We start from the raw sequence: 19,056 nt of genomic DNA on the forward strand, positions 1-19,056 counted from the left end.
AAATATTTAAGCTTTCGGACAAAGTCCTTCTTCCGAATAGAAAACACACACACACACACACACACACACACACACACACACACACATTCTTACAAGCACAACTCACACACACATAGCCACTGACTCTGGGTGCTGGGTTCCCAGTGCTTGGAGACAATGGCCATGTGTGCCATTTGTGTGTGAACTGTGCTATTTCCGAAGGAGGACTTTATCTGAAAGCTTAAATATTTTAGTAGTCTTTCTCATTCCGACATCTGTAGCACAACACCTCGTCTATGTGGTGAGCAGCAATCTATTCTTTCCACACTGTTGTCACTTCTTTTCCAGATGGAGACTGCATTTCTCAGCTTGTGATTGCCTACTGTCTTCCTGCATAACCAGCCAAAAAATATCAATAATAGGCATGTTTTGAATTGAGGTATATTGTATCTCTTGGGATTCAAATTATTTTTCATACTGCATACACATAAAGAAATCTTGTTGGTACACGAGTAGAAAGAGGATAAACTTTTATGCACGGTGTCAGATTTACATGAGAGAAACATGGACTAAATGATGAGAATATATACATAATTCAAAGAATAAATGGCAAAAATCCCATAAATGGTTGAAAGTAGGAAAATGAGAAGCTGGTGACCACAATAAATTAATGCTGGCTATGAAGTCTTTCATGACAGAGCCCTTGGATAAAAAATTCTCAATTTATTTGCATGTACACTTTGGATAAAATCCTAAGCTCTCAATGACTGCCTGCATCATCCTCATTCGGGACTAATTCTGACTGTCATGAAATTGACAAGGCTCCCACTTTTATGCCCATCATTGCATATCATAGACTATGACATGATATCAAGGAAATGGCTGATACTGAGATGACACTCTCTATGTCCATATATCATGTTTTTACTCTCTGTTACCGAGCGAGGTGGCGCAGTGGTTAGCACACTGGACTCGCATTCGGACGGACGACGGTTCAATCCCGTCTCCGGCCATCCTGATTTAGGTTTTCCGTGATTTCCCTAAATCGCTTCAGGCAAATGCCGGGATGGTTCCTTTGAAAGGGCACGGCCGATTTCCTTCCCCATCCTTCCCTCACCCGAGCTTGTGCTCCGTCTCTAATGACCTCGTTGTCGACGGGACGTTAAACACTAGTCTCCTCCTCCTCCTTACTCTCTGTTCAGCATTGTTTGCAGTGCTATCACTCACATTGGGTGGTAAACTATGTACTCTGTCTTAATGCAGTGGGTGGTGGAAGCTATGACCACTGAGATGCAAGTCTATATGTATCAGTTTATGATACATAGAATAGCTAAGTCATCCATCTGCTTACTGTTCGACCAGCATATCTAAGAAAGGCAACATCCTGTCCTTCTCCATATTCACCATAATTCTTATATTTGGATGCATACCATTCTTGCCAGACTTCAAAAAGTCATTTCTTTCCAGTGAGTGTTCCCCCTCCAACTCTAGTCATACATACTGTCCCAACCCTCACAAGCCTTCCTGGTCAATTACAGGGATGACTGTCAGTTATTGTGGATCATGAGCTCTGCCTAGTCTCTACATGTAAATGTCATAAGATATAAACTACTAGAACTTTCATTTTTTATTAAGTTGCTCATCTCAAACTCTTGTACTTACATTAATGAGATATTTAAATACTGAGACTAGTTTTATTTTTTTGGTCTTGACAAGTTCTTCAATATTCATTTCAGTTTGGATTGTGGCAGAATGAAGTTTATGTTCAAATGACTCATTGGTCACTGAATTCTATGAGCAGATTTAATGTACTTCATTGAAGAAAAGGTATTCATAAATGTGTGTTAAACTAAAAAAAAGATTTTATTTAACAGCTGAGTCTGTGAGTTTTGGGTAGCGATCCTGTGGTGTGACTTCAAAAATTGCAGCATCTCTTTTCCATTCTGAATAGCATGAATAGATCATTTTGTAAACTGCACCCATCTTTTTGAAGACCAGTTCCAACACTTCCATGGCTTATATTCATTGGATGCTTAAGGGAAAATGATATCCAGCTCTAGAGACTTAAAAACGTTAACACAACTGCAAAACTCATTGCCGACTTCATCAGTATTAGATTTTATTTTCTTGTATTGCTGTTTCAATTTGCAGAAACTCAGGAAATGACAGTCGTCTATACATAAAGAATAATATTGACAGTTGCAATTAAATTTAGTTTCCTTTTTATGCTATATCTCATATCAAGAATTCAATTTTTTGCATTTTTTATAATAAAGGAGCTATTTTAAAATATTCAGTAGCATCATTATAACCAAGAACCTTGGCTATTTCTGTTGGGCATATATCACGAGTATGCCATTGCTGAAGCATTTCTGAGCTTTTGCTAATTATAAGCATACTGCATACGATGCAGTTAAACTCTTATTTAATACTTGATGATTCAGGCAACTCTTGACCTATTATTTTAAGTTATCCATTGAAAAGCATCATTTACCCTGAGAGTAACACCTAAGTGCTACTTCAAGGAGTAAAATTTCGAGCAAGATTACTACCTTTGTTTTAACTTAAGCATTTTTTACATGTTGAACACTGAACACCATCAAAAACTTTTTACTGGGGTATTTCATCAGAATTGTGTTTCGATAAGTTCTTAATCTCCTGCCCCTCATTGAAAACACAGTTTTCAGTATTCTTTCTTTATGACTTATAAGAAACATACTAGAAAAATAGCCACAGTAATCAGCATAACCAAAACCAGAATAATAACCACAGAAATAACCAAAATGACAATATGACCAACAGCACAATAATGAGAGTAAATCTGAACAAAATGCAGAGAGCAAGTGGACTACCAAAACAGCAATGCCTCCTTGAAGTCGAACAATGAGTGAAGGTGTGAGAGTCTATGTATTGAGGAAATAGTTGAAGGGATGCTGCAGGAATACCTGTTCTAATTTTCTTGATGACATCCCCAAAAATTTGAGAATTTTTAATATAATGTCTACAGTAGCCAATTATGAATTTTCTCAATGGTACACCCTCTTTGTGTATTTTAGGCAGACCATACAACCTGTGTGGCCTAGACTCTCTTGGCCTCAGATTCTTTACAAGTTCATCAGAGAGGCACAAATCTTTAATAACTTACCATTTTTCAGCTCAGTGTTGATTTGATATCTCGTTTGAGAATTTGGTAAATGCTGTCCTCTGGTACTAGACACATGTTGTTCTGATAATCAATTGCATTAATAACCATGATATTCCAGTTTTCAGCTGAAAAGTTAACCAGTTCTTCATTGTTATCCAATAATTTCAGTCTGTGTCTCTCTGCCCTATGGGGCTTGTCATTCACTAACATCCGGGTGGTGTTAAGCCTTTTCTCATCTGCTGCCTCCTGAGGAAGATGCTGCACTGCTAGTTCACTCCACTGATAATCTCAGCAACTGGCGGTGTTCATGGAGTTGGAGCAAAATACAGGACTTTACAAAGCACTGAGATATGATGGCTTCATCAAGTTCCTTGTCAGAGAAGTTGATGACAGTGCAGTGAATGCTGCTGGACCCAGCAGTTTCTTGTTCACAGTTAAGGCACTAAACTTCATTGGAGCATTTTCCCACTGCCTTGCTTAAATTGGCTCACCGATATGCAGCTAAAGTCATGTTTATCCATTCTCAGTTCTATGTTGAGTGAGCTGCTGACAGAAACAGGTGGCAGCTATACAAGGAGAGAGCACTGGCCTCAAATTCATACCTCGTATGACACATCCTTTCCTGGATGAGAGCATGGTTCATCATCCATAAAGTTCTGTTCAGTAGCAGTTCTTCTGTAGTGTTTGACCACACAGACTTTAGTATGACATCCTTGTCATGACACCATTGTAAGAAAGCGAGAGAATGACGCAGCTGTGATTGTTTCAGGTACAGCTTCTCCAGATGATGGAAGCTGCATGCTACATCCTCCCCATAGTGGAAATTAATATGGCTATGAAGTCTTTCACACTGGAGTCTTTAGATAAAACTTTCTCAGTTTACTTTCCATATCATATCCTGATAAAGTCCAAAGTTTTTAATGACTGATTCCATCATTATCATCAGGGGCAAAGTCTGATTGCTGTGAAAATGGCTCTGACTTTTATACCCAAAGTGTGGCATCTGATTAGACACATTGCTAAGTGTCTAGGTGGTCTGCCACTGGCTGTGCACTTAGGAATACAGTAAAGTGCACACTTAATAAAGAATGAGAACCAAGGAAAACTTCTCATTGTTTACTGCCCAGTGCATTTGATGGCACTGCAAACAACAGCAGATAGTGTGCAAACATAATCTGCAGATGTAGAGGGTGCAGCCTTAGTACATTTTTTTTTAAATTTATTTATTTGGTCCTGTTGATTACATATCATACAACCAGTGTACAAGTAATATAGGACAAGTCAATCGATACAATACAGTAGTACATGAACATTTATACATCACATTGCACAGTTTGTATATTTTCCAAGAACAATCACTTGCATGCAGTATTAAAGCCTGCCTTATGCCAACAACAGTTTAAGTGACTGTTTAAAATAGTAGAATAAATGATAGTGCATATTTTTATGCTACTGACATATATAAACAGGTAAATTTGCTTCATGGTCATGGTTTGGATTGAATACAAATTTTAACTGCATTCCTTAAGAAGACGTTTAAGTGAATGCTCAAGAATGTGGATACAAGGGAGTTCACATTTTCTCATAAAGACATAGATAGATTTACATTTTATCACCACAATTTCAGTTAAACTACAAGTAACAGCATCACATTTATCTTTAAGGGGGTGCTTTTTTAGGCAGTTTCCCCCACTCTTATACCTTATAACTCTAAGTATTCATTCATTTTATAGAAAGTTTGTTCGATGATGAATAATTTTAGTTTTCTTTTGAAAACCTGTACATTATTTATTTCCTCTTTTTTATATTGATAGGGAGCTTATTGAAGACCTTTGTACCTGACTCAGTAACTCCCCTATGTACTTTAGTGAGAGTTGCAGAGCCTTGGTGAAAATTTTTCATCTGTCTTGTGTCATGGTTGTGGATGTCACGATTTTTCTGAAACAATTCCCTACTATTGGCTACAAATAACATTCAGTGAGTATATACACTGACCTGTGATGGTAAGTATCCTGAGAGATTTGAAGTGACCTCTGCAAGATGCCTCATTAGGGACCCCACATATTAGTCTCACTGCTCATTTTTGTATTCTGAAGACTTTTTTAACACCTGCAGCATCTCCCCAGAAGATTATGCCATAGGAGAGAACAGAATGGAAATATGCAAAATATGACAACAACATTATTTCACCGTCCACTAAGTGATGGAGAGCTAATAGTGCAAAGCACAATGAGCTAAGTTTCTTGATCAGCTGATCAATTTGTTCTTTCCATCTTAGGTGACTACCTGGATACCAAGGAATTTTGTATGTGTGGTTTCATTAATTTTGTGATTGTTAACATGTATTTCAGGATCTTTATTTTTTTTATTTTTTGTCATAAACTGTATCATATTGGTTTTTGAAAGATTTAAGGTTAGGCTATCCGCAGTGAACCATTTGTGTACTTGAGTAGAGGCTGTCATGGCTGTACCCTGCATTGCGGAGTGGGCCCTTTTACGAGGATACTTGTATCGTAGGCAAACATTACTATTTTTGCTCTGTTATCAATTGTGATTGGTAGATCATGAATGTAGATAAGGAAAATTAGTGGCCCAAGAATTGACTTCCATGATGTCATCATGATGTAAACAAGCCAATTAGATGACATCATTTGAGTATAAAAGTTTCATGATAATCAGTACTAACCCCTGACAATGATGATGAGGCAGTCATCAAAAGATTGAGATTTTATCCAAGTTTCACTCAGCAAGTAAACTGAGAACCTTTTATTTTAGGACTTCATTGTGAAACACTTCATAGTTATAACAGTTCCCTGTGCCTGCCTATTTGGATATAGTGCACAGCACCCATAGCTGGAGAAGCTACATCTAAAACAGTCACAGCTGGTGAGTAACCTGGCTTTTCTACAACACTGTCAAGACATGGGGGTTGAAGTTTGCAGTGGTCAAACATCACATAAGAACTGCTGCAGTGAAAAGAATTTTATGGAAGATGAGCCATGCTGTAATAAGGAAAAGAATACATCATACAAGGGACCATCTTGTGCCAATACTCACCCCTTGTATAACTGCTATCTATTTTTGTTGGTAGCTCTCTCACCAAGGGATCGGCAGTAGGTAGCTATGACCTAAACTGCACATCAATGAGCTAATTTAAGCATGACAATGAGGAAACAGTCCAATAAATTTGAGTGCCTTAATCAAAAGGCAGGAAGTACTGGGTCTAGTGGCATTCACCACACTGCCATCAACTACTCTGATGAGAAAATTGATGAAGTCACCAACTTGCTGTGGAATGAAAGCCTGAATTTTGCTTCATCTCCACAAATGCTACCAGTTGCCAACACTATCAGTGTAATGGACAAGAACAGTGTGAAATCTTCATCAGGATTCACAAGATGAGATAAAGGTTGCTACTAGCTGGGTTTTAGTGTCAGCCAAGCTCCTTAAGTTCAATATTAGCAGGGTGGAGAGATAAGGACTGAAATTGTTGGAGGAAGATGAAGAATTATGTTGTTTACCGGCCAACAAGGGGAATACAGCAGTTATCTTCAATGTTACTGATTACCGGAACAAAGTGTGTCTGTTGTTGGAGGATTGCAATTACCAGATTCTTTAATGAGATATGACATTGGCACTAAATGAGAGGACAGGGGAGTTCTTAAAAACTCTTGCCTCTCTGATGAACTTGTCAAGAATTTCGTGCAAGATCACCTGAGCCACACTAGTTATATGATCTGTCTGAAATACTCAAAAGAGGATGTACTACTTAGACCAATCATCATTACTATTGGCCCTTCTTCATAAAGGGTGGCAAAGTCTTTATCTAAACTATGGGTGTCTATAGTTGGTCACTGCAGACACCATGTTAAAAATTGTCAGATTTTTGTAGATGTCATCAAGCAGAAGAGGATAGGTCCAAGTGAAATCATGGTCAGTCTCAACTTCATATCCCTGTTTATTAAAGTACTGGTAGGCGAAGCAGTAAGACTATTTTCTGCCATATTCTCTCCTGAATTCTAAAAATTATTTTGGCTCACCTTGATGACCATGTATTTTTTTGTGCAGTGAAAATTACTATCAAATGAATGATGGAATAGCCATGGGTTTGCCACTGTAACCAGCCATAGATAATTCTCTCGTGGAGGATTTTGAAGAATAAGCATTGAATAGTGTCCCATTTCTGCTCATCCTGCTTCTTGAGACATATTGATACATTTTTAATTTGGCCATATGACAGCGAGGCACTGCATAGATTTATTGACAATTAGAATGGTATGCATCTGAACATAATATTTCTGAATGAGAAGGAGAAGGATGACAAGTTGCCTTGCTTAAATATGTTGTTCAGACAGAAATAAGATGGATGACTTGACAATTTCATGTATCAAATCCACCACTCAGCTCAAAATAGAACTATGCTTAATACTCTAACACACAGAGCCAGGGCTGTTTTGGACAAGAAACATCTTGGTTTCAAGATGAAGCTCTAACAATGGTGTTCAGAAGAAATTGGTTCTCAGTCTGTGATATTTGGTCAATGGCATCAATCAAATGAAGACATGACATTGTTCAACAAAACCAGGAGGACCAACACATAATGCAACTTCCATTCTGCTGTGCAACAAGTAGTAAGAGAAATGGAGCCTTAAACAAGCAATGAATCAATATGGTCTTCTGCCCACAAGGAAAATTAAGGAAATGTTGCAACTCATTGAAGATAATCTCAGCATGAAAGCATCAAGAATTTATAATATTCCTTGCAAGTGTGGTAGCAATCATGTGGGCAGCCTATATGATCTATTATTGATCACTTTGTTGAACATCACTACCACACAGAATTTTGAAAAATCAGCAATGACTGAGCACAAACTATTAAATAAACACAAGATTATGTTCGAAGGTATGAGAAGTCTGGTGTACACTTCAGACAATGGGACTCTGTGATTAGAGAAGTAGTGAAAATCAGACTGTGCAATAAAAACTTCAATAGAGACACTGGCTACGTACTTAGCAATGTGTGGAAGCATGCACTTGATAAAGAAATAGTACAGTGGAGATTTCTCTTAGTTCAGTGCCCAGTATGAGTAGTGGTGTTGCAGAAATGTTGGGTAGGGAGTGCAAACATAATCTACGAATGTAGAGCTACCACCATGGTACATGCCATTTCTTTGATGTTATGACTTAGTCCAGCCAATCAGATGCCATTCTTTAGACATCATAAAAGGGGGAGCCTTGCCAGTTTCACAGCAGTCAGTCTTTGTCCCTGATGACGATAATGGAGCCAGTCATCAAAACCTTAAATTTTATCTGAATTTGATACAGTAGTAAACTAAGAACTTTCATCCAAATAAATTATTGCTTTTTGAAAAAAATAAATTAGGTAGAAAATATTGCTCCAATTAGGACTATACAAAGCAAAACTAAGAATTTTGCAGCAAGTATATTCTGGCTGTATGTGACAAGTTTGTGGCGACAGTCGACTGCCAGTAACTTCACTGGCGAAGCGCAGAGTAAGAGGTCTTTGGGGACTCGAGCTTCTTTGGGAGTCCCGGCTGCGTCTTGATTAGTGATACACGTGTCGTGAAATTGTGCATTGTTTTTCTGGTGCTCATGTAAATATACAAACCGTAATAAAAGTGCCTTATCGTAATAGGTTGGGATTTTTGGTGCGTGGACCGTCACTATAGCCATAATACCCACAAGTTAAATGCACATCTCACTGGTCTATTTGATGCTTCTACTTGCCACAGGCTCCTGTAGATCCAGAAGATACTCAGTACATGGCAAAAGAATTAATGCTCAGCTACAACCCTGTTATTGCAGATGAGCCAAACCCACCATAACATCCTCTCTTCAGAAAGTGCTACTCTCACAGAACTGTGAGAGGGCTTTTGCAGAGTTTGGAAGGATAGGAGGCAAACTGGTGAAAGTTGAAGATCTGAGTCAGCCTGTGAGGCGTTCTCAGATGGTGTAAATGGTAGCAAACTGCAAAGTTCGCCCAGGAAAAATAAAAATTTTAAGTAACAGAATTGCTGGCCTCTTTCCTTCAGGAAGTAAAATATCTAGCACTGCTGATTAAAGTACACACACTGTCTTAACTAATAGCTCTTTGCTCAGGGATATATTGGAGAAGGTTAAAAAGGAAGGGCAGGTCACTCAGACCCCAGAATGAAAGAGACCCACCTGTTGTAAGGACAAGAAAAGGTGAGATGATTCTAGCAACAGTCAGCAGGAGTAGTGTGTGACACTCAGTGATGTGGAGAATGGATTGGAAAGGGTGGATTGAACAGAGGAATAAGGAGACTGTGGAAAAAGGGTGTGAGTACAGGATGGGTAATGGAGTAGGGATGGATGTGAGTGTAAAGAAAGAATTTGTGGAGATTGAGGCCAGGAGGATTATGGTACTGAATGATATGTTGTAAGACAATTACCATCTACATAATTCTGAGGTACTGGTTTTTTGGGAGGAGGCTCCAGATAGCAATTGCTTTACAGCAGTCACTGAAATTGAATCCATGCATCCGCTACCTTTTCCTTGCAACCATCTGCTGCTGTTCCCTAGAACTCTCTCTCACTACCTACCATCTTTCTCCCCTTGTCTATTCCACTGCCGTATGTGTATTGCTTTCACCCTCATCTGAAGAAACTGCCATCCAGTACACCAAGTGAAAGTACCATTTAAATTGCTCTGTATTTCTTACAATCATTCATCAGCAAACAAGACTGCTGATCCCATGTAATAAACTGTGTGTGCCTGTTGAGTACATTAGTAAATCTATTATGCTTCCTTATGCCACACTAGCTGCTGTTAGCAGTTTCATTGAATATTTGCTGCCCAGTATAATGTACTGGGTTTTCTACATCAAAAATTCCTCTAGTCATCATCTATGGAATACATAGTGCAGTACATGTTAGGTTTGGTTCTTATTTGAGAAACAGCATGCAGAAAGTTACCCCATACTGTTTGAGTAATACAAAGAAGGACCCTAAATCACATGTTTGAGGAGAAATTAAAATGGGAATCGCACAGGGTTCCATCATTGACCCACTGTTGTTCCTGCAGTACGTTAATGATCTAAAATTTTATTTGAAGCAGTTCTGTTTACACATGAAACAAGCATTGTTATAAAACTGAGCTCTAAAGTATCAATAGATAAAATAGTAAAGGATGATTTTGTAAAGGTTACTGAGTGATTTTGCACAAATGGGCTAGCTTCAAACTTTGAAAAAACACAGCTCATACAATTTTATACTCTCAAAAATATGACACGTCCTATTATCCTAGTCAACTGAAGAGAAATAATGAACAAGGTAGGAAGTTCTAAGTTCTTAGCCTTAGCTATGCATGTTAACAAAAACTGGAATAACCATGTAATAGGCCTGGTGAAGTCTTTAGGATGGCTGTTTTTTCAATAAGAATAATTGTCAACTTTTGGGACATAGAAGTCTATGAATTAACATATTTTGTGTACTTTCATTCAGTGATGTCTCACAGTAACACCCCAAGTTGGCAAAAAGTGTTCATTGCACAAAGAAAGTTAGTAAAGTTATGATCAGGGTTCACACACCTACATCTTGCAGGCATCTCTGTAAGCAGGTGGGAATATCAATCACAGCCTCACATTTATTCACTTATGAAATTTGCTATCAACACTCCATCTGAGTTTAACAATGACAGATATATTAACAAGTAAAACAATGGAAGAAAAAATGATGTGCATTACCATTTTAGAAATCTGGCTTTGGTTCAGAAAGGGATGAAATATGCATCTATATAAGTCTTAAACATTCTAACTATGGAGATAAAATGTTCGACAGACACCAAAAGTGTTTTCAAATGTTGATTAATGTTGTTTCTCTTTAACAACTCCTTCTGAACCATAGAGGAATTCTTGAATAGAAATAATTAATTAGTCATGTGTACAAAAATCTGTAAATGGCCAGAATATAGCCATATAAATATTTTTCTCATTTTTTTCTATATATTATTAAATATATGTTATATATTTCTTCTGCATCATGCTTATCATGAGTTTGTATTATGCAACATGCAACTATTAACTAAAACTAACTACAGTAGTCATTTACGGGCCATTGAGAATTCCCACACTACAGTTCTGAAGGTCTAGCAACAAAAATTTGCAGTCAGCTTGATACTGGCCCTAGTCAGTGACTGGTTAATAGGTCCACTTGTAATTTTTCTGACTTGATGGAACTAGTACCCCATAAGGATTCCTTGTCTTCCAAAAACCTAATTGTTGATTGCTGGGAGCTTTAGCAAATTTTAAATTACTTTACACAACAACTTTAAAATAGATTTTAATTTTATATTTATTTTCCAAGCAATCGCCTTACTTATATAATCATACATACATACATACATACATAATCATAACACAATAGGTCAGTAAACAACATACACTTTTATGTGTTGAACATAATTCAAAAAGTTTCAATAATGTTCGATAAATGTTTCTTGATACTAATTTTTACAGCACGCTAAACAATGACAGCACCACAAAGTCAGTTTGCATATTATATAATAAATATGCAGCTCATACCGACCAATTGTATACTTTTGATTGCTCTCGAGGATAGCTTGCTGAGGACTGACAGTATCTCTGTGTACAGTGCCTGTTTAAAGACATATGCAATATGCTTTTTACAAAAATTGTCACATTTTTAGTACTAACATAAAAAACAGAAACGATAGTTAATAGGTATAGATGTTAGAGAGAGAATGCATTTTGTTTAATTCTGCACTGTATAAACTTCAGATTACCTAAATCACAGGTTTTATTTTATGTAGTTAAATTTTGAGGGTGAAGTTTTTTCCTAGGATTTAGAAAAGCCCTCCAAGACATTTTTGGAATGTTAAATTTCCTAATTAAGACATTTAATTAAATAAAAAGTGTTTTTTTTAGTGAAAGTATATATTTTTGGAAATGGAAGAATAAGGGCTACAAGATAGTGCCCTTGAATTTTTGAAAGGATTGCATACTAAGATTAGAATATTCTGGAAACAAACAATTTTTAATTAAGGCAACTTTTTAATTGCACAGTTTTCATAAAAGAGAATATGATCTTTAGAAAGAAGAAAAGTAGGGCTTTCTTATAAGATACATCAATTGTGAAACAAACAGTTATTAACAGTGTTGAATTTACAAGTGCACATGGATTACTTGAATCTAAATTTTTGAATATTTCTGTAAATAAAATGTTCCTCCTAGAACTCAGTAGTGTGTAAATTATACTGTGAATAATAAAGTTCAGAAAAATACAGGTGGGAAAAGAATTCTGATATTTCACACATACATAGTTTATGTATTATATATGGAACAGAGGGCAGAGAAAAAAAGTATTTGTATTAGGAGTGTTATTACACCTTGATATGGTTCAGTCTGCTTCCTCCCTGTTTAAATATGCCAGTGTATATTATGTTTCTGAGAAGCATATTCTCCACATTTTGGAAGGTGCCCTCTACTTGATCTTTTTGGAAAAATGTAGAGCCCAAAGCTCTCCTTGAATACCTTTCACATAAACACCAGTGTCAGATGTCCTGTGAAAGGAAGATAAGAAGAAGAGGTCCTGTTTTGTGGTCGGCTCATTCACTTGTTCTGAAATGAACTGACGTCGTATTGTGGGGTCATTTTGAATGTGTACACAATGGCAGTTTATATAGATGATCTCCAAGCAAGAGATCCCACTGCCTGTGTCATTGTTTGAACAAGGGGGCATGACAACTTTGTGTAACGATGTCACACATACACAGAAACTAGGAGATGTCTGTTTGAACAACTGTCATAAATGAAGCGCATTGTGCCAATAAATAAAATTAAAGTAATGAAGTGTCTACCTGAATTTGTAGATCATTGTCAGTCTAACTGCATATTGTAGATATTATAGCTTCTGAATCAGTTATTTTTGGCCTTGGTTCACTATCTTAAATTGGCACATTTATCCTTCTCCAACATTGCTGTAATTTTTTTATCAGCATCACAGACACACTCTGTACATACCGCAAAATAGATGGCAGGAGCAACTAATAACATGTCTTTAATTTTTGGTAGGCTCAGCTAATAACATGTGTATTTAATTTTCTGTTGTATTTAAAAGGATTTTTGGTTTCCTGCTTTATGTAAACTATTGAGTAGTCTGAAGAACCTTTGCACCAGATTACAAACTCTACTGAACTACAAATGCAGAGCCAGAGTTTACATGCAAATTATTTTTCTGTCTTCAATTATTGATGTGGAATTTATACAACTAAAGAGTAAACATGTTTAAAGGGAATGTAAGAACTTAAAGATCTTTTAAGAACCATGTCTTGCTTATCTACAAATTAGACAAATATGGGATTAAGGACAATGCTCTGAATTGGTTCACATCATACTTGCACAGCAGAAGACAAAAGGTAACTATCACTTCAGATGCAGTGGATTATTATTCCAAATGGAATATAGTATCCAAAGGTGTACCTCAAGGCCCCATTTTGGGGCCAATCCTCTTCCTATTCTACACAGATGCCTTACCATGAATATAAATTCCCCATCAGTTCTGTTTGCATATGACACTTCTGTTCTAATAGAAGATGACAATGCAGAAATATTCTGGGCTCCATCATAAGCACACTGGATACCCTAGAAAACTTGCTCAAATTAAATTCAGTTTCAAAAACCCATATGGTACATTTCAAAACTAAGTATTCAAAATGTGTCAAAATTAAAATATAACATAACAATTGACGAATCCTAGGATTAAATGTGAATGAGAACTGAAGATGGAATGCACATACTTACTTCCTATCAAATAAACTAAGCAGTTTTACAGTTGCAGTGTAAATGTTAACAAAGTCCAGTGATTTGAGTACATGAAAAACAGCATGTCATAGTTATTTTCAATCTGGCATTTGATATGTTATAATTTTCTGGGGAAATTCAAATAGTGCATCTCGAATACTGAAACTGCAGAAGAAAATCACCAGATACATGTGTACTGCACAGTAAACAGAACCCTGTTGCTCATTGTTTCAGAAACTACAAAACCTAACTATTCCCTTTATATATATATATATATATATATATATATATATATATATATATATATATATATATATATATATATATATATATATACACACACACAAAATTCAAGCTTTCGCAACAAACTGTTGCCTCATCAGGATAGAGGGAAGGAGAGGGAAAGACAAAAGGATGTGGGTTTTAAGGGAGAGGGTAAGGAGTCATTCCAATCCTGGGAGCAGAAAGACTTACCTTAGGGGGGAAAAAAGGATGGGCATACACTCGCACACATACACATATCCATCCACACATATACAGACACAAGCAGACATATTTAAAGACCAATATATGTCTGCTTGTGTCTGTATATGTGTGGATGGATATGTGTGTGTGTGTGTGTGCGAGTGTATACCCGTCCTTTTTTCCCCCTAAGGTAAGTCTTTCCGCTCCCGGGATTGGAATGACTCCTTACCCTCTCCCTTAAAACCCACATCCTTTTGTCTTTCCCTCTCCTTCCCTCTATCCTGATGAGGCAACAGTTTGTTGCGAAAGCTTGAATTTTGTGTGTATGTTTGTGTTTGTTTGTGTGTCTATCGACGTGCCAGCGCTTTCGTTTGGTAAGTCACATCATCTTTGTTTTTAGATATATTTTTCCCACGTGGAATGTTTCCCTCTATTAATGTATATATATATATGAAATTATAATAATCCTACACAGCAGACAAACATTATTTGAGAAGAATTATCTTAACCACACAAATAAAACAAGAGACGAAAATAAGTTTAAGCTATTCTGCACCAATTGAAATTATATGCATGGACTCCACAGTATGTAAGGATGACAATATATATCAAATTAACAGGCAAAAGGATATTAATATGAAGCCAGAGATTCTAAAAAAAAAAGGCTACAACAGACTCAGTGGGAGAAAAGCTACTATTCACTAGAATACTATTATTATTGTTGTTGTTGTTGTTGTTATACTGTTTGTTAACATCAGCTGCTCTATGTTTATTGTAAAATTTTACTTCAGTTTAGACGTGTCTCCTGCACCTAAATCAAATGATTTAGATTATGTGTGTTGTGAGACTAATAAACCATAATTCACAATTTAGACTTTTGTCAGATCTCCATCAATCTTCTTTGCACAGTACTGTTACTGTTTGCTGTTATAAATACTTTCTTTACTTTAACAGTATGGTCCCAGAAAATTATCCTGTATCATAACGGAATAAAAACATGGAAAACAAGCCAGCACACTACCCTTTGAGTTAAAAGAATGACAGATATTTCTAAATTTTAAAGATATTGGACTGAGTTGCTTGAGTTTTTTATCTCTGTGTTATCTCCATTTTAGCTTGTTGCTCTGTTAGACTGCAAAGAATTTAACACATTTTATATCTTTTAGCATGTAACTATTAATGTATATTCTGTGAGAGTTCTTTGTGAATTCTCTGGTTACATTAATAACTAATTGCTATTAATAGCAGGCAACTTTTTATGGCTTTTTAGTTACACTAATCAACTGTTGGCTACCTGCTATAACAGACTTCACAGTTTGTGAATTGATACTGTTAAATAATAAGTTATATTATGGACCTATTGATTAAATGGAGGCTGGAATAGCTATTGTTTTCTACAGCTGTAATGGAGCCATGTGTGAGATGATCCATGTCATATGTTGGTTAACATACAACTAATATTCAGGCCTTATATCATCATAATTACGAGTAAAATACCAGTCAGATCTACATTCTCTGTTTATCTCTCACATATCAGTGCCACTTTCTATCATCTCCTAATTCCTTATATCCTCAAATCTTTTCTGTTAAAAGAATTTTGTTGCTAATTTCCCTATCTTTCAGTGTTGCATGTCTGTCTTGGCCTAGGGCACAGTGACATTCCTGTGGCATCTCAGAATGATTAATTTCCTTCAATTTTTTCCTGTTATCTTTCAGAGGAAGCAGTCCATGGCAAAAAGTTATAATAATTAATAGTGAAAACTGGAACTGATCACATAAGTGAAAATGTTCCAGTAAACATGGGACCACAAACAAGCCATTTTTGAGACAGCTGTGAATGTGTGGTTAAGGGCAATGAAATATTGGCCTAGTTAGTGCAAATGTATTTGAAATGTAAACTTTAGATTAAGTCCCCATCCAGCTGGGTTCAAATGTCACCATAACCTACCTTTGCAAAGAATTACATACTACTTCAGCATGTTGCATGTTGCAGTTTCCTATACACTTATAGCTATTTAAGGAAGTGTTACATGTATTGTCCTTGCTTTTGGATACAATATGGCACTTGTCTCTGCTGTTAGTTAGGAATTCCTTCAAATATCCTAGATCATCTCATGAATTTTGACAAGACTGTACAACCTGCTGTTCCAGTTCTGCAACTGTTTCAACATGAGTACTGTACACTTTGCTTTTGATGTGACCTTAGACAGAAAAATCCAGAAGATTGAGGTCAGGTGATCTTGATGGCCAAGGTACACGCCCTGCTCAACTTACCCACCTTGGATCATATTTGGCTTTTGATGTCATCACACATCATCACCAAAATTTGCTGATTCCTTATCATGGGTGTACCACATTATAAAATCATGGGCCATGGGGGAAATTTGAATTCAATTACATGTGGTTTTAATCAAAAAGTTTACATTTCAAATAAAATTGTACTAACTGGATTATCATTTCATATCAAAGACAATGATATCTCATGACCACACATTTGTTATCTTGCAAATGGCTCATTTGCAGACCACTGTTTACTGGAATGTGTTTGCTTCTATTGTCAAAGGCTTTCTCCTGTGTCAGTGTTTGCTGTTAACTACGATGCTCACTGTGCTTGTTTTTTGTATAGTTTGTTTTGAAATAACATTGTCATATCATCAATAACTAATAATTAGCTTTAATATTTTATGCAGCTGACACAGTATATCAACCATTTTAAAGATAATTACACATAGTTAAGTTCCCATCTCCAAAGCATTGTAATTAATAATAAACTGAACTTTTCATATCTCTCGAGACTCTTTCAGGGAGTATGAACATGGTGTTCAATATGTTATAAATACTTTAGCCCACCACAATAAAGTTAATAAGTTCTTTGAAAAGCATAATGTTAACATCACCAAGGTAACACTTTTCAAAACAATTTACATATTACTGTGATATCATGTTTGCAAGTTTTACAAACTAAGTGTACTTGTCCAACTCAATAAAGAGAATACTGATCACACTTTGAACTTACTTTTTTAATTGCAGGAGACGCTGACAAAGTCAAGTTCCAGAAAGGGAGAGAGCAAGAAAGCACCATCCTCTAGAAATGGAGAAGTGCAACCTACTGAAAACAAATCTGCTGTGAGCAAAAATCGACGTTAATGTAACATATGTCATGCTTTTTTTCGAGAAGAAAATCAATGATTTATTTGATGGAGCATTTTTTGGGCATTGTGTAACAATACAATGATGGAACTGAAGCATGTAAAAATGTGTTGCCAAAAATCATCACAGCTATATTCTAAATTCTTCAAAAGGATGTTCCCATATTCCACACAATATAGTTAGTTTTTGCATATGAAAGGAATGTACTGAAACACAAAATATGCACTATTAATTCAATTAAATTGTGGAGATCCATTTGAGGATAAATACAGTAGAAATATTGAGTATTTTCATAAATAGGTTTTAGAATATTTTTTGAAACAAGCTTTGTTTGTAACTTTTTTTGCATATTCCAGATGGGCAATATGACCTGGCAATTTGCTTCATTAAAGATTTTTGTCATGTCATTATGCAGTGAAGAAAATTATTCTCTGAAAGTCTAGGCTGAACAATGTCTTCAAACTGTGTTATCAGTCAGTAAAAACATGCTGTCTGTTGATGTACTCTTAAATATTATAAATCATTCAAAATACATCTGACATTATTTGTTTCTTAGGTGAAAAAAGATGAAAATATGTAATTTTTAATGTATGGTGTGTGCATGGCTAAAAGGTACTGAACAAAACTGAATTTTCATAATGTCTCAGCGGATACATTTTAATGTAACATGAACCACAACTTTCATTAGTGAAATTTCCTTCATTGAATAACCATTAATGAACCTCAACTGAACAAAGATTCTTTGTTTGATTTTTGTATCTAACTTGATTCACATTTTCCATTCAGTTTATGTTATATACCATATACTTCTCACCAACAAGAACGACTTATTTCCACTGGGACCCATGCAACAAATGATGCCTTGGAGATAACCAAAAGTATCACATATCAAACACTGCTGTAAATTTTAACTTATCCTCATAACATTTGAGACAAGCGTACAAAGATTCTTACATAACTATATTGGCTATAGCACTTTTTGAACAACTTATTGTTGCACAAAATTGGAAGGTAACTATTTTCAGAAGCCATGAATGTATATTTTAGCTCCCAACACTATAACCTAATGTTGATAATTAATGTAGGTGATAGAAATCAGATTTTGTTAGAGATACATTTTTTTTTTTTTTTTTTTTTACAAAACTAACATTTATGTATTTTGTTTGACAATGTAAAAGACTGATAAGTAAATAAATTTTTAGTTATTTATATGAAAAGATAATTTAACTGCACTGATAGAAAACATGTAATATTTGTTCCCTATGACTAACTTACACATTTTGGCTGTTAGGTGTTTGTAAGAAACACACACACACACACACAACAACACTCTCTCTCTCTCTCTCTATCTCTATCAGGACAATGAGTTATTTGTGTGTTGAACTCATAAAGGCTGGACTTGTGTTAAACTCATCATCATCATTTCCTTCGGGCCTTTCTTCCGCTTCTATGCAGGGTCGGCCGTGTTACTATGGATTTGGCAATGTTAGTGGCAGAGGATGGTCGGATGCCCTT

The 19,056-nt window shown here is 36.0% G+C and overlaps 1 protein-coding gene across 3 annotated transcripts in view; it reads left to right on the plus strand.

Annotated features, from left to right (window-relative positions):
- The window catches only part of LOC126248941 (lipid storage droplets surface-binding protein 1), a 184,985-nt gene extending 166,324 nt beyond the window's left edge, over positions 1-18,661 (plus strand). For 2 of the 3 annotated variants that reach the window (XM_049950461.1, XM_049950471.1), the window contains exon 9: positions 17,422-17,556. Coding sequence is in view for 1 of the 3 variants with exons in the window: in XM_049950480.1 (XP_049806437.1) it covers positions 17,422-17,538 (117 nt within the window). In the remaining 2 variants the exon portion in view is untranslated. Of the gene's footprint in view, positions 1-17,421 lie in introns of all 3 variants that reach the window. The other variant, XM_049950480.1, reaches the window with a different exon arrangement.
- Positions 18,662-19,056: the final 395 nt, after the last annotated feature.

This window comes from Schistocerca nitens, chromosome 1 (assembly GCF_023898315.1).
Source record: "Schistocerca nitens isolate TAMUIC-IGC-003100 chromosome 1, iqSchNite1.1, whole genome shotgun sequence".
Lineage (NCBI taxonomy): Eukaryota > Metazoa > Arthropoda > Insecta > Orthoptera > Acrididae > Schistocerca > Schistocerca nitens.